Source organism: Cupressus sempervirens, chromosome 8 (genome assembly GCF_028749045.1).
Source record: "Cupressus sempervirens isolate cs-2001-9-10 chromosome 8, ASM2874904v1, whole genome shotgun sequence".
NCBI classification, from domain to species: Eukaryota; Viridiplantae; Streptophyta; class Pinopsida; order Cupressales; family Cupressaceae; genus Cupressus; species Cupressus sempervirens.
The window spans coordinates 73,977,884-73,992,462 of NC_143125.1; the positions used below are offsets into that span (position 1 = coordinate 73,977,884).

Here is a 14,579-nt window from a genome sequence, read left to right on the forward strand (position 1 = left end):
TAAATCCTTTAATCAAGTGACATTCCAAGTGAATGGTCTGAAGTCCTCTAATAAGGCTCACTCCTAAAAGGGTGATTGAAATCCTTTAACAAGGTCACATTTAATAATGTGTATTGTAACCTTTAATAGGGTTGGCCTTTCATAGGGCACCACTTTAGAAGAGTGAGAAAGAGTAGCATGTTATTGGTGGTTTTTCCAAAATTGGGTTTCCACGTAAATCATTGTGTCAAGTTTATTATTGAATTTTTTATGTTTCATGTTTATATTTCTACAAATTGATTTGATAGTAACCTTCAAGTTTTAAGTGATTGCATAATCTTATGGATGCATGCATGATGAAATTGTTTTATGGGTTTACTAAGTTGTCAAAAAATTTAATAGTACATCTAAACCTTAGATAACTTATTCACCCCCCTTCTTAGTTATTCTAAAGAATTCCAACATAATGTATGTTGTTGTGTACATAATGTTTGAAATATTATGTACCTAAGGTTTTGAGCTAAAATTGGAACCAAGTGTTAGGATGGTGGAAATGACATGTGAAAAGAATGATTAAGTTTCTATGATTAGGAATAATAGACATCAAATCTTGACTTCAACAAAATGAGGCCTAATAGAGAATCCAATCAAGGGTGTTAATGTTTTAGGACAATACATGTATACCTCACTTTGGTGAGAGTGTGAGGAAAAATCATGTTCATAGTAAATTAGACCAATGTATAAGAACAATCTTTGTACAAGTCAAGAAGAAAAAGAAACATCGAGCTCCCAAGTGCCTTAAGTCCTTATTGCATCCAAAACCATGATGAAAGAGGCATCACTAGTGTCTATATGCATGTGTGTGCGCGTGCGCATGAATGTGTGTGTGTGTGTGTGTGTGTGTGTGTGTGTGTGTGTGTGAGAGAGAGAGAGAGAGAGAGAGAATATCCTAGTAAGGTATTACTTACTATGGATCATGCAAATAGAAGTACTACCACAAAATATTGCATCGATATTCTAGAAAGATGTGTTATGATAGTCAATCCATCAAGAAAAAGTGAATCAAACTTTAAGGAAATCATTGCCTCCATTAAGGGTGTCCTAAGAAGGAAAATCAATCCTTAGGAAAGTATTATCCCCAAAGGGATTTGAGAAAGGAATATTTGTCATAATAAAACTATTGTCTCCAAAGTGATCTAGGAAAGGAGGATATGTTCAATAGTTCATAAAGGCATGACAATGAAAATATGAACATAAGGAAGACATTGTCTCCTAATCCATCAACATGAGAGATTATATCAAATTTTTGTGTGTGCAAGTGTGCAATTGTAAAAAGAGGAGTGAAGTGTATGTCCCCATGTTGAAGTGATTGAAAATGTTTTAATGAGATGAACAACTTTAATGGAGAATAGATTCACACATAAGATGCATTTCCACTCTAAGTTGTCACCAAACAATGAAAACCCAAGAGAAATGAAACACATACCAAAACAAAGCATGATTTAGGAATCTGCCAAACTTTGGGTTAGTATGATCATATGATAACTCATGTATACTAGAATTACTTCAAAATGAAATTGTCACCATTTACCAAACTTATTAGAGATAAAAGAACAATGAGAGAGAAAAGTAAGATACATGAAGAAGAGACTTTTTAGGTTGGAATTATGGAGATCAAAGAGGATAGGTAACTACCATTTCACATCATCCCTAATAAGACAACATGAAAGCACATCTACATAAAATGGCACATGTATGACATAACATATAATGAGATATAGAAGAAATAAGATACATATAGATGTGTGTCACAACAAGCTAGTTCCTTTATCACCTTGCACCAATGGGTCAAGAAGGGTCATCTAAATAAATCTAAATAAAAAAATTGACAAGAAACACATCATGGGGTGAACTCATTACAATAGGAAAACACAAAGGATTCCACTTTGTAGTGTTTAAGGAAGATAAGACATAAAACATCAAGAATAGAACATGGAACAACAACCAATTCCAAAAAAGGACCATGCTACGAAGATGGGTCTTGTTTGTCAGTGGGACCTATAGATAATTATTTTGCAAATCTAGCTAGTAAATCATGATTAACATAAATAAGCTCATACATATCATTAGAATCGCTAGCATGAAAGAAATGAGTGTCTAATTATAAATGATAACCTTTTAGAATGATATGTTTAACCCTCACTTTAGTAGGTGTGTGTGTCCACCTCATGCTCACTGTAAAGTAGAAGAACAAAGAGAAAGAGATGAAGATGTAATCATGAGAAAAATAGAAAGAGATAAGGTATCTCTAAGTTTAAGGAAACAAACCCCCAAACGAAGGATCTTAACTTGTACATCCATATGTAGGACACATAAACAAAGACCAAAACCTTAATATTACTAAGGTTCCAAGTCAACTAGTTGAAGAGATGTCAGTGAATAAAACATCTCAACTGCTAGAATCACTCTTGAAAAGATATTGCAAAAGCACAAGTGGTCACATGAAAAGGGAAAGAACACCCATTAAAGATAAATAAAGACTCCTTGATCCAATCATATAGCAAAGTGCATTATGTTATGAAATCATGGAAAAGAGGAAAAGTCAACCATGGATGACATATGCTATGTATTTGTGCTCTAGTAGGTGATCCATGAGAGATAAGGACGAGAAACAAGAGGGGAGATGGTCTAGTAAATTGTTTCATGCTAGTTCCACCCATCGAATAGAATGTAAAGAGGAAGTTGATGGTCAAGTATATGCTAGTCAATTCATTAAAATCTATGTAAATGAGAGGTTGAACTCTCTAGCAAGTGGTGCTATGATCATTCAACCACTCCTAACAATAACCAAGGAAGCATTGTAACCAAGGAAATTCATAAAAATGTATGAAGGAAAGAGATTAGTCCCTAGAAAATAGATTTACGCTAGAGTAGTATAACTAACATACTTGAGATAATCAAGAAATTTGCATTAAGGAGATTGTATATGCCTGTAGTTGAGATGAAAAAATAGGACTGTTTTGAGACCTTAACTTGAAAAGAGTAACAAACATGAAGCATCTTTAACACCAAGGAGGTATATTTTAACCCCAATTATGGAATCTTAGCACTATCAAGTGTGAGCATATATTGTGATATTATTTTTTTGCCCCCATGGTGGATGAAGGTGTTTTAAAATCATCATTCTAAATAAAATAGAAGATGCTTGGTTGATTAAGTTATTGGTCAAGGTTGAGTAAAAACAAATTGTACTATGTTCATCAGGTGGGTTTCACAACCTTTCTGTTTTGACAACTAAAAGAAATTCGTACAAGCTCCCATAGTTGAATTTAACAAGTTTTTTGACAACTAAACGATAACACAAATTGCCATTAATAATAAAATACAATTTTAGTAAAAGCAAGGTTGAGAGATTTTCTTAACACCTATTACATAAAGTTACATAAGAAAAACAATTTGTCTTTGTGTGAAGCGAAGTATAGAGTAGCTAAAGAAGTAAGAAGGAAGTAGTTTGGATCTAAAATCTTTTGTTTGAAACTGAATTTTCAAAATGCTCTACGACCATATTGCATTGTGGTAATCAATGTGGAGTATAATGTTTCACTCTCCCTTGTATCATTTTTGTACTATTCTAGTCCAGTCTTAACTTTGAGAATCTTTAGAACTGAATGCTAATAAAAAGTCTTCCTAAAATTGATCATTCTAGCTTCTGGAAGAAAAGAAATAAAAAGAAACTAAAAAAAAAAAAACTTCATTTCTGAACTTTAGAATTCTCATTTATAAATATAAAACTATTAATCACAAATAGAAGTTTCCAGACTTTAGAATCTCTATGAATATTATTGATGTGAAGCAACACTACCTACTCTAAATTGGACAGTACAAATTAGATCAACAATTATATGTAGAAAACACCGTTTTGGAGTATGAATTATAATCTCGAAGCATACAGAAAATGATAGGAAATTAGGCTTACCTTTAATTGCTCGGTCCAACTGACAATCAAGGCTCTATCCTTGGTTCGATCCATGAAACCCTCTGGTAATTCCATTGGCTCACCATCTGCTATATCTGATCTCAGAACCCACAAGAACGGGCACCCACTATCCTCCAATCCAAGTGCCAGTTCATGCAATTGCCTTTCAGATTTCACAGCAATGCTACCAAAAGAAACATATAACACTGATTGTTTTGGTTGAGTGTCTAGCCATGGAAGGCACCTTTTATCCGCTTCCCAGATGCTGTACATGAAATTCCTACCCTCCAAGAAATTTGGAAGAGAAACGGGGCCCACTGCAAGAACAGGGCAGCCATTAAAGCTGAGACCCATTTGAGCTTCTTTACCTCCTTCCAACTCTTCGAAAGTATTGACTAGCACGTAGTCTGCTACTTTGTTAATGCGAGCCTCATGAAGAAAGATATTGAAAAGGTTATCAGAGAGATGATTTTGGCGGTAGAAGGAGACTATGTCCGTTGGCCTGATAGCTGGAATGTTTCCCGGAAGACATGTAATGATTTTCTCTTTAGATTTCAAGTCGTCCTCTGTAACAACAGAGCTCATCATTTGAGAATTGTTTATAGGAAACAAAACCAACAGAAATCACACAGAGAGTGGAACAAGCGAAAATAAGAATCAAAAGGGCGTAACAGAGCAACATAGAACATAATAATAATAAGTCCCCTTGAACTTTGAAGGCAAAATTTGGACTTAACGTCACAGAGATTACTCAAGGCCTTCTCATAAGAGAACCAAAAACACAATAGTGAAATGTATACAAAATGTGCAATAATTAGCCTAATTTCCCTGAACTCCCAAGAGGCGTTTGCAAGTCTTGACCACACTTTTCTTCTTCTTTAAAACGAACCCATCTGCATCCAAGTCAGAAGAGGGAGGAGACAATACAACCATTTCTTTCTATTTTTTCCAGGGAGCAATAGAATCAGATGAATTCACAAAATCCCTACTCTTTGCAGCCACTAATCTGTTTTCTGCCGTTATAACTGAATGTCCACTTCGCTGATTCATTAATGGAATAAATGAGATCTGTGGAATGGGTGTTGGATTCCTCATAATGGACAGATCTAGACCAACAATTTAATGTAAGATTGTAATGGATATCAGAGTACTTAAGAGGCTTCTCTGATTTGTTTGATTGGCAATGATTGGGGATGAATTAATGTAGAGTATGAAGCTTGTCCATTTTCTTAGCTATCTAGGTATTAATTCCAGTTACTTTCCCAAGGTAAGCTTGTCCGTTTCAGAAATTCAACCCTTGCTAAGGAAAAGAGCTGTCTAAAAGCCCATATATACGGCCAAAACTTCACATGGAAATTTATATTTATAGTCATCAATACATATACATATATTTTACAGGTTTTTGGCCTATATATTTTCATTTCCATTTTGCTCCATCTCTTGTTCATACGAGTTTCAGTAGTGAGTATATTAAAAGGCATGTACCATTTATTAAACTAGTTTCATGTAAAACGCCAATTACAGAAGATTACATGTTATAAAACTGAAAATCTTCACTACAAATATTTTTTTTAGAATTGAATTTCAGTTCCTATAATGAAAATTAAATCTTTTTAACCAAACAGGAGCTCCTTTACAACACTTTGATTCAATTAAACTCAACCCCATGAGCATATCCATTCTTCTCCTTCCCACTCTTCTACTTATTAAAGTTGATACATCTATTCTTTATGTTAAACTTGACTTCCAAGAAGGCCTTGCACAAACTCTCTGAAATTCGGATCAATCTTTGCCTTCACGGTGGGTTTTTATGTTACAAGCAAACGGAGCAACATAGAACAGGGGAAAAAACATGGAAGGAGAACATCCAGACTCACTCAACAATCTGTAGATCGGTTTTATATAGAGTTAAGAATGGTTCAAATTGCATATGCAAAATGAAATCATTCTTGATCATCCTTGCCCATCTTTTATCAGAAACAAGAAGGGAATTTGCAGGAGAAATACCTTTGACGGGAATATGACCTTCAGAAAGAAGCAACTCAGCGTTTGCCTGAATAATTGCTAGAGTAGTACAAGAAGTCCAGAAAACAACTCTGGGCACGCCGAGATTCTTAGCTACTTCTGCTGTGCAGGCCATAAAACTGTCGGAAACAATACAGGTGATTGGCGGGACAGACTTCTCTGCTGCAGTTAACAGACTTTCCAAAGCAGGGCCCAGTGATTGTAGTGCAGTAAAGTACTCATCCAGCTGGGCAGTTCGGCCGTGATCAGGCGGTAAGCCGTCTGGAAGGGAGAGAAAGCGAAATTTGGAGCCCCTTTCTTTGGCCCCGTGGTCACCTGCCGCTAAATCTGTAGCAGCTGCTTTTAGAAGGCGCTGATCTATCCATTCGGTGGTGACAAAGGTTACGAAGACTCCCCGCATGACCAGGAGCTCTGCAAAATTCATGAGCGGATTGACATGGCCCTGCCCAGGAAATGGCACCACTACTGCGTGCAATGATTCTCCAGACATTTTGAAGCAAACTTCTTTTCTCTCTTGCAGAATGAGGGAATTTGAGATGGATCTTTATTCAGTCAATTTAGAGTTAGAATGATAATGGGTCTTTGTTTACTAGAGCAATTGAAGAGTTTTAAATTAGTCTATCAATGATAAAATCTTACTTTCTTACATCATAAGGAATGATGTTGATGTTGCTAATGATCAAATCTTGTTGTTCTATATCATAAAGGATGACAGTAAACGTTCCTAATAAACTTAGCAGAATGGACACCCTTGAGTCCTTACTAGATAGTTATTGACCTATAATTGTGTTCCTAATATTGTGTAATATGACACAATACTTTTTATCTTTGATTGTAATATTTGATAGAACCTATTTTATACCTCATATATTACATTTTTATATAAAAGTACATCTTGTCAATAATATGTTTTCTTACAAAGGCATCACTTATATGGTTGAAGATGACACCTTGGTCCTCATGGATGCTTTATCCATATCTTTCATCTTTCAATAGCAACATGACATATGCACTATTTTTTATAGGAGGCATTTATAAATAAATAATATTTCTAATAGCACAATTTATATAAGATTGACAAGTTAACCTATATTTAATTAGATTCTAAGTCAATTTTGTCCTCAAGTGGGTTGACTAAAGTGTCACTATAATCCAAGTCTACCATATCTAGTTTCACTTCCTTGTTTAAGTTGGTCTAGACTTCTACTTTTAACATTTCTTGCTATCATACTCTCTTAAAAATAATATCAATCAAGATAAGTTCAGAACAATCATGTAATAAATATTCATCATCATTTTAGTTCTCTTTATTATTCTTCTTTTTTTGTATTTTTTTCTTCTATCATCTTCATTAAGGCCCCGTTTGGTTGCTGGCATAGGAATAGAAAATTAGAATAGAAAAATGGAATGGGAATAGAAATGAGGAATGAGAATAGAAATAGGCAATTCCAATCATGTTTGGTGCACTTGGAATTCGACTGGGAATATGTTAATCTATTGTTTGGTTGTACAAAAATATAATAGGAATAAGGTTAAGTTTTGTATTTTTAAAAATATTTTTCCTAAAAAAAAATTTAATTTATTATTATTTTAGTTAATTCATTTTCATTTTCATTTTTTTAAACAAATAGATGTAATTAAAAAAAATGTTATTAAAAAAATTGAAAAAAAAAAATTTAACAAACAAAATTCAAAAAGTAAAAGTAAAAAAAAAAATTGAAAAAAAAATAAAAAATATTTTTTAATGGAAAATTGGAATGGGAATGGAAATAGCCTATTCCAATAACAGATATTTTTTGGCATAGACATATGCTCATTTTAGGGACAAAATTGGAATATGTCTTCTTATTCCCAATTCCGATTGAGCTTACCAAACATCGAATATAAAACATATTCTAACTTCGTTTTCCTATTCCACTCATATTCCACCAACCAAACAGGGCCTAAAGATGGTGATCAAAATTTTGATTAGAAGAATTTGTTATAAGTATATTCTTATGAATATACATCTTTGTTTAATGATTAATAATTGATATGTATTGATAAATCATATATGAATCATTCTCTATATGTACATATTATGTATAAAAATAAATTTAGTGAGAAACTTTTAGTAAATATGTATTGTCATTATATTTAGTATATTTGTGTCTATATCTATTATGAAAAATAGTGTACAGTTTCAAGAGAATAGATTTATAAGATGGTGAGATGTTGGTTATATGGCATGATAGCAATTATCGTTATTTATTTTTAGAGAACTTTGCAAAATTAAATTTCAACAATAATATTTTTCTTTAAAAAAATATTAAAATGTGTAATTGTAAGGGACTAGAAATAGTGATAAATGCATTTTATTATTCATATATGTATTTATACCTCAGCACTAATATATCACTATGGTTGTGTGGGTGCTATAGAGCCCAACTATGAAATGGGCTAATATATAGTACATAAAAATATATTTAAATACTATATCTCCCACAATTGTACTAGAGCCTTTGTTATTTTCTATTAAATTAAAAGATTGTCGTAGCTACAAATTTTGTACTATAAAACTTATATTATGAATCTTTCACTAAACTGAATGTAATAGATTATAAAATTAAGATGGCTTTTATCATCATCAATGAATTCTATCACAAATTTAATGTTGGTTTATAAGTAGGAGTTTTTTAAGTCAAACTCATTGACTCATGCTTCATCAGTAATGATTCACTAAAATCCATCTATCATAAGAACAAATGGAACACTTATCACTAATTAGATCTAGGTGATGCTCACAAAGGTGAAGCACATGGACTTAATTCCTAGGAGATCACCCATCCCAGTACTACTCCAGCTTGAGTGCACTTAACTACATAGTTTTCTCCATACTGAACCCACTCTACATGCAACCCCATGTGCAAAACCTTCACCAAGTGTTGTACCTTGTGAACCATTTATCAAAAGGCCCCTTTAGCTTATCAATTGAAATGTTTAGCTAATGATCAAGGATGAGATGAGACAAGTGGATGAGTCCATGCTCTCAACCTTTTCATTTGGCCTCAAAATGTCCATAGCATAAATTGTTTTACATAAGTCTAATACTTTCCTAGTTTATATTGAATAATATATAGTTTCTAATCTTCTTTTTGTCTTGCAGGTTTCACTTGTTTCTGAGGGGCAAAGTGAGGGGGACTAGGCACACTACATTGAAAAGGGATGGTTGTGAGGTCTTTTTAAGAAATTAAATGTAGATTGACACTTTTATCTTGTGTGTACTAAAACAAATTATTACTTTCATTTTGTACATGGTCTTCCCACTAATGATGACTCCATGTGAATTTGGCACCGCAAACCCTCAAGCATTTATATTCACAGTGAGAGCCCTATTGTATGTATATTTATCATTTCTTTGTTATTTTCATTCTTTTTATTAAATTGTACAAAACCAATTACCATGATTGTTAACAATTATGCTCTTGACTCCTATAGGAAACACATGTTGTTATGGAGGGAGGGCATCAAAGTTTCATATTTTTGCTGATGCTTCAAGAGGAAATGTCACCACAAGCAAGTTTAGTGTGATTTTTTTATTATGTAATAAATTTAGTATGCTATCAGTAATTTAATGTTATATGATAACCATTAGATCGATGTCAAAAACTTGTACAAACATATATAGATCAGAGCTAGTGATGCTCAATCGTTGGTGAGGATATATACAAGAACTCCTAATCACCTAAAGAAGACATGGAGAGAGGTATGAATTTGTTGGAAATAAAATAGGAAAAGTAAACTTTGAGAGAGGGGGGCGGGGCGGGGGCGAATCAGCACTTTAAGACTTTAACCATAAAATCATTCACCTCGCATCCATCTCACAATTTGCATGTAAACTGAAATACAAAACTTAAACATATTCATCCATAGTATGAAAAAAAAAACATTCTAATGCAGGAGCACCCACAATAAATCACTATCAAAACTTGGATCCAAATATAAAACCTCGGATCCCAAAATTAAACCTCAGAAAGATTAATCAAATAGGCATCTAGACCAAATTGTATGACCTAGTTCCAAGATTGGCACTATTATAAGCCCTTAGTCAACTATGGTCAAAGATGGTCAAAGAGCCTAGAATCTTAAGATTTTGGATGATTTCATGTTTTATCATGTTTAGGACTTACTTGGGTCATTAGATTTAAGTTTTCATAACATTTTCTTATAAAGTGCAAAAAATGCAACATTGCTTGAAAAGTTGTCAAGCAACTTGTAAGCAACATTTTGCAAATCAAAGCAAAAAATTCCCCAACAACCATAACAAGTTTGAAATGTTGTTATGACTATTGAAAGGCCTATAATAAGCCCTTTCAGGTGGGTGATAGGCATAGATGATGTAATTTCAATTTTCAAATCAATAAAATACCCTATTTTCACTACAAACAACCTATATGGATTCATACAAATTCTTCTGAGGTTTAAAACCTATATTTTTGGATAGGTGGATGATGTAACTTTCCAATTCTTCTAGTTTGAATTCTCCATCTATTCCCTAACTCACGATATTCACATTTTTGTAAGTAGGTTTGGATTTCTTGCTAACCTAGGGTTTTGAAGCATTTTCAAGCATAGAGGGGGATTTCACCATGGGAATTTAATGGCCTCTAGGGAAATCCAGAACATACACCTTCTCTGTAAATGGAGGCCTAATTACCCTAGTTGCCTAAGCAAGAAAGTGAACAAAAGCCCATTTGTATGTTCCATATTTAACCTTGGTACCCTAGCATGTTTTGTAAGTCCCAAAAGGGTATCCAAAATGGAATTTTTTACCTGGGTTGTGTGGAGATATTTCCTTTAAATTTTAGTTTTCATCAAAAAGGGCTACTAGCCTTTTTGGATAGCTTAACAAAGCAACTATGTGGAAAAACTTATGTAGTTTGGTTTTAACCATTGTTTCATGTTATTGGTGACCTAAATAGGCTATTCCCATGTTTTTGAGTCCTCCTTGGTGATTTGAAGAAGTTTAAGGTTATTTTCACAAAATTGGTCAATTTGTGCATTGTGAGCAAATTGTGATAAGTTGTCTTGTTCATAAAGTTCCCTAGTGATTAGGGTTTTCCTCATTTGGATGTAGGGTTTTGATAACCTAGTATCATGTTTGTAGCATTTGTGATTCATGCTTGTATATTTGATCATCTTTACCAAGAGATTTGGTTGAAGGACTTTAGTGAAGAGGATTTTTGGAACAGCTAATCACCTTGTGATCAATCCCACTAGGCTTCATTGTTAGTGTAGGTTTTTATTTTTCCTTATGTTAGGGGGTATTTATTTTCCTACACATATTACTTAAGCTTGCTTAGGTTTAGTTTATGTGGTTACTATGAGGGCACATGGTGAAATACATAAGCCACATGTGTAACTCTTTACCACAAATGGGTAGTTGAGTTACACATCCTCTTTTGGCTTTTTGTGCCACCCCTCATAACCACTATTTTTGACCTTACCTAGGTAGGTTATGGGGTAGTTAGAGTTCTCACACTTTTTTTGACTTTATATGCCACATGTTTTGGCATTTACCAAGTAGGTACAACCTCCCACCTTTTATGGGATATGGGAGTTAACGCACCTCTTGGATGTATGTGCCCCATTTTTTCTATATATACAGTCCTCTCCTCTCACCTTCACTAAGGAAGTGATAGCTCGGTGAGAGTATTGAGAGTCTTCTCAAAATTCTCTTTCTTTGTCTCTATTTTTCTCTCTTTTCAGAAATCTCTTCATTCTTCTATTTTGATCTTTGATCATCTATTGAGTGGAGATGCATATGATCTACGACTGACATTAGATCCTGGCTCGGTTCTCGCTTCTTGCAGAATCTAACATGGTATCAGAGCATAGTTGTCTGGTATAGCTCATTATTTTTCTGATTTATTTGAGAAATTTGAGATTATTAGATAGCTAATATTTTTCTTAAAAACCAAGTATGCTCTTCTCTTGCATCCTTGAATGAACTGGAGAATCAGAACGGTTTAAAAGAAAATAAGCATCTGGTTAATCTGGTTTATATATGTGTTCTTGTGAGATCTGGGTGATTGCAGCATTGTGGTAATATTGGAGGCATCTTTAAGTGCTTCCAGAGTGTCCAGAAGGCTTGAGAAAGTTAAAAGATACTTTTAAAATCACCAAAATCAAAGATTGGAGGACACAGTAACAAATCAGAGTTATTTTTTTGAAATTTCTTACTGGAGCCGTTTTCAATTGTGATTCGAATTTCCAGCTTCTGCTCATTTTTAGCAAAAACGATTTCTGGGTTTTGTTCCCAGGGTCAAAAAACTATTTGGGTATCTGTCATTTTTTGCAATTAGTTGATCAATTTTGTGAAAATCATGTCCAAGTTGGGCATATGCCATTTTTGACGGGCAGATTCAGCAATGTTTCATAAAATTTGAATAACTTTTGCCTCGGGTATCGGCTTTTCACAAAAAAATACTTGACGAAAAGCTGGAAATGAGAACTTTCCATCCATATAAGTCTCATTAAAAAATTCAGTCATTTTTCATCAAATATTGCAGGTTGAATCTGCTATATTTTTTTCTTCAACATGCCATAACCTTCGTCTCAGATAATAAATAGGCATTGGAAAGGCATTGAAGATTAATACACAGATACAAGGTTATTTTCAAATTTTGTATCAGATTTAAATTGTACTAAAAATTGTAATCTTGGCCATTATAGGCCTAGAAAGCATAGTAAGATGGTAAAAGCCTTGTAATTGCACTAATTATAAAGTGCCAACATTGTAATATCTGGGGGGGGGGGTGATTTTTGAGACTAGTGGAAAGGGGGGGTGTCTCGTGTGTCTTGTTTCTCGCACTTTTCTCATTCCTTGCAATCTACTTTTCTGCACTCATGGATGCATCTACAGTTCCTGTTTTAACACCATATAATTATTTTGAATGGAAATCAAAGATGAAAATCTATCTCAAAAGACATGGATACCATAGGGTTATAATGGGACTTGAGTCAGAACCTCAAGATGCTACAGAAAAGATAAAATGGTTTAATAAATGTGATGAAGCCTTTGGTACTCTGTGTATGTCAGTCTCTCCTGACCTTTTTCACATTGAATCTGCCACTACACCAAATGAAGTGTGGACCAAATTGGAAACACTCTTTGGTAAGCAAGATCAGTTAAGAGGTCATCAATTGGAGAATGAACTCATAGGGTTAAGTCCTACCAATTTTGACACCATACAAGACTTCTTCACAAAGTTGAAATCCATTAGATTGCAGTTGAAACAATGTGGAATAGAAAAAGAGGAAAAACAATTGATCTTAAGCATTCTTTCTAAACTTGGTCCGAATTATTCAGTCTTTGTTTCTACCTTTTATGCTACAAAAAGTGCCCTAGGTTCAAACTATAAAATGCCTTCTCTAGATGAGTTTTCTGCAGAACTCACCAAGGAGCAAGATAAACTAGTTCACATGGGTACAATTAAACCCTCAAAGTCACATACCTTGGTTGCAAATCAAGGTACAAAAGAACAGAAAGGGTTTGGCAAACAGGCAAAGAAACAAAAGAACCAAGGAGAGAAGAAGAAAGATCAGAAGCCTGTTGTTCCAAATATAGATAATCAAACTTCTTCATCAAAAGGTGATCAACCTAAGAAGGAGAAGGTCAAGTGTTCTTATTGTAAAAGACTAGGACATGATGAGCACAAGTATTTAAAGAAGCAAATTGATCACCTGTCACATCTGCTTGAGAAAAACAACATCAAGGTGCTTGACTCTATCAAGCAGAGTTCATTAGAAGGGTCTTCAAAGGACACAGAAAAGAATAAGGGGAAAGGAAAGGGCAAAGCCCTAGTTGCAGTTGCTTCACAACGTAATACCTAGATAATTGACTCGGGTGCCTCACACCACATGGCTTCTTCATAGGAAAATTTTGCTTCCATAGAGCCATGTACTATGCCTGCCATACTAATGGGTGATGACACTCCTATTGAAGTGCATGGGAGAGGGTCTGTTGACTTGGGCAAAGGAACATTTCAGGATGTTCTTTGTGTTCCATCTTTGTCAACTAATCTCTTATCTATTTATCAGATCACTCACACTGGCTTTGGCAAGCGGGTTGAGTTCACACCAGATAATGTGGCAATCAGTGAATTGCATGATGGGTCTACAGTTGCCGTGGGAAAAGCAGATCATCAATCTAGATTGTATCAATTTTCTCACTTTGTTCCTGACTCTCCTTCGACAGTTTTACTCACTCATTCAGATGAGGTGAGTCATTTGTGGCATCAGCAGTTTGGTCACTTGAATTACCGCTATTTGTAGCAGCTCAGTCAATAGGACATGGTTGCAGGGTTGCCTTCAATTCGCTTTTCTAATGGAGTTTTCCAAGGATGCATTCTTGGTAAGCATCCAGAAGAGAAGTATGACAAAGGCAAAGCATGGAGGGCTACACAACTTCTAGAGTTGGTACATAGTGACTTGGCAGGCCCATTTCCCCATCCATCTTTTAGTAGGGCTAGATAGGTTTTGACATTCATTGATGATCTTTCTAGATATACTTGGGTATATTTTCTCAAACAGAAGTCTGAGGTCTTTGAGTCTTTTC

General features: G+C 34.4%; 2 protein-coding genes across 2 annotated transcripts in view; one reads left to right on the forward strand and one right to left on the reverse strand.

The window, feature by feature from the left end:
• The window catches only part of LOC149541696 (7-deoxyloganetin glucosyltransferase-like), a 32,785-nt gene extending 26,263 nt beyond the window's left edge, over window positions 1-6,522 (reverse strand). Inside the window, exons 1-2 of the mRNA XM_089796105.1 lie at window positions 5,963-6,522; window positions 3,956-4,521 (exon numbers count right to left, since the gene is read on the reverse strand). Coding sequence (XP_089652231.1) covers window positions 3,956-4,521; window positions 5,963-6,470 — 1,074 coding nt within the window. The 5' untranslated portion in view covers window positions 6,471-6,522. The remainder of the gene's footprint in view (window positions 1-3,955; window positions 4,522-5,962) is intronic.
• A 6,448-nt stretch (window positions 6,523-12,970) lies between these two features.
• LOC149541697 (uncharacterized) lies at window positions 12,971-14,296 on the forward strand. The gene is made up of 2 exons (XM_089795652.1): window positions 12,971-13,844; window positions 13,968-14,296. The coding sequence occupies exons 1-2, from the start codon at window positions 12,971-12,973 to the stop codon at window positions 14,294-14,296; spliced, it is 1,203 nt and encodes a 400-aa protein (XP_089651778.1).
• Window positions 14,297-14,579: the final 283 nt, after the last annotated feature.

What these genes read in the sequence shown, in the direction of transcription:
- LOC149541697 (XM_089795652.1), top strand. Translation starts at nt 12,971, where the DNA reads ATGGGACTTGAGTCAGAACCTCAAGATGCTACAGAAAAGATAAAATGG. An exon ending in AGTTGCAGTTGCTTCACAAC is followed by an intron (nt 13,845 to 13,967) that starts GTAATACCTAGA and finishes CTCCTATTGAAG; the next exon opens with TGCATGGGAGAGGGTCTGTT.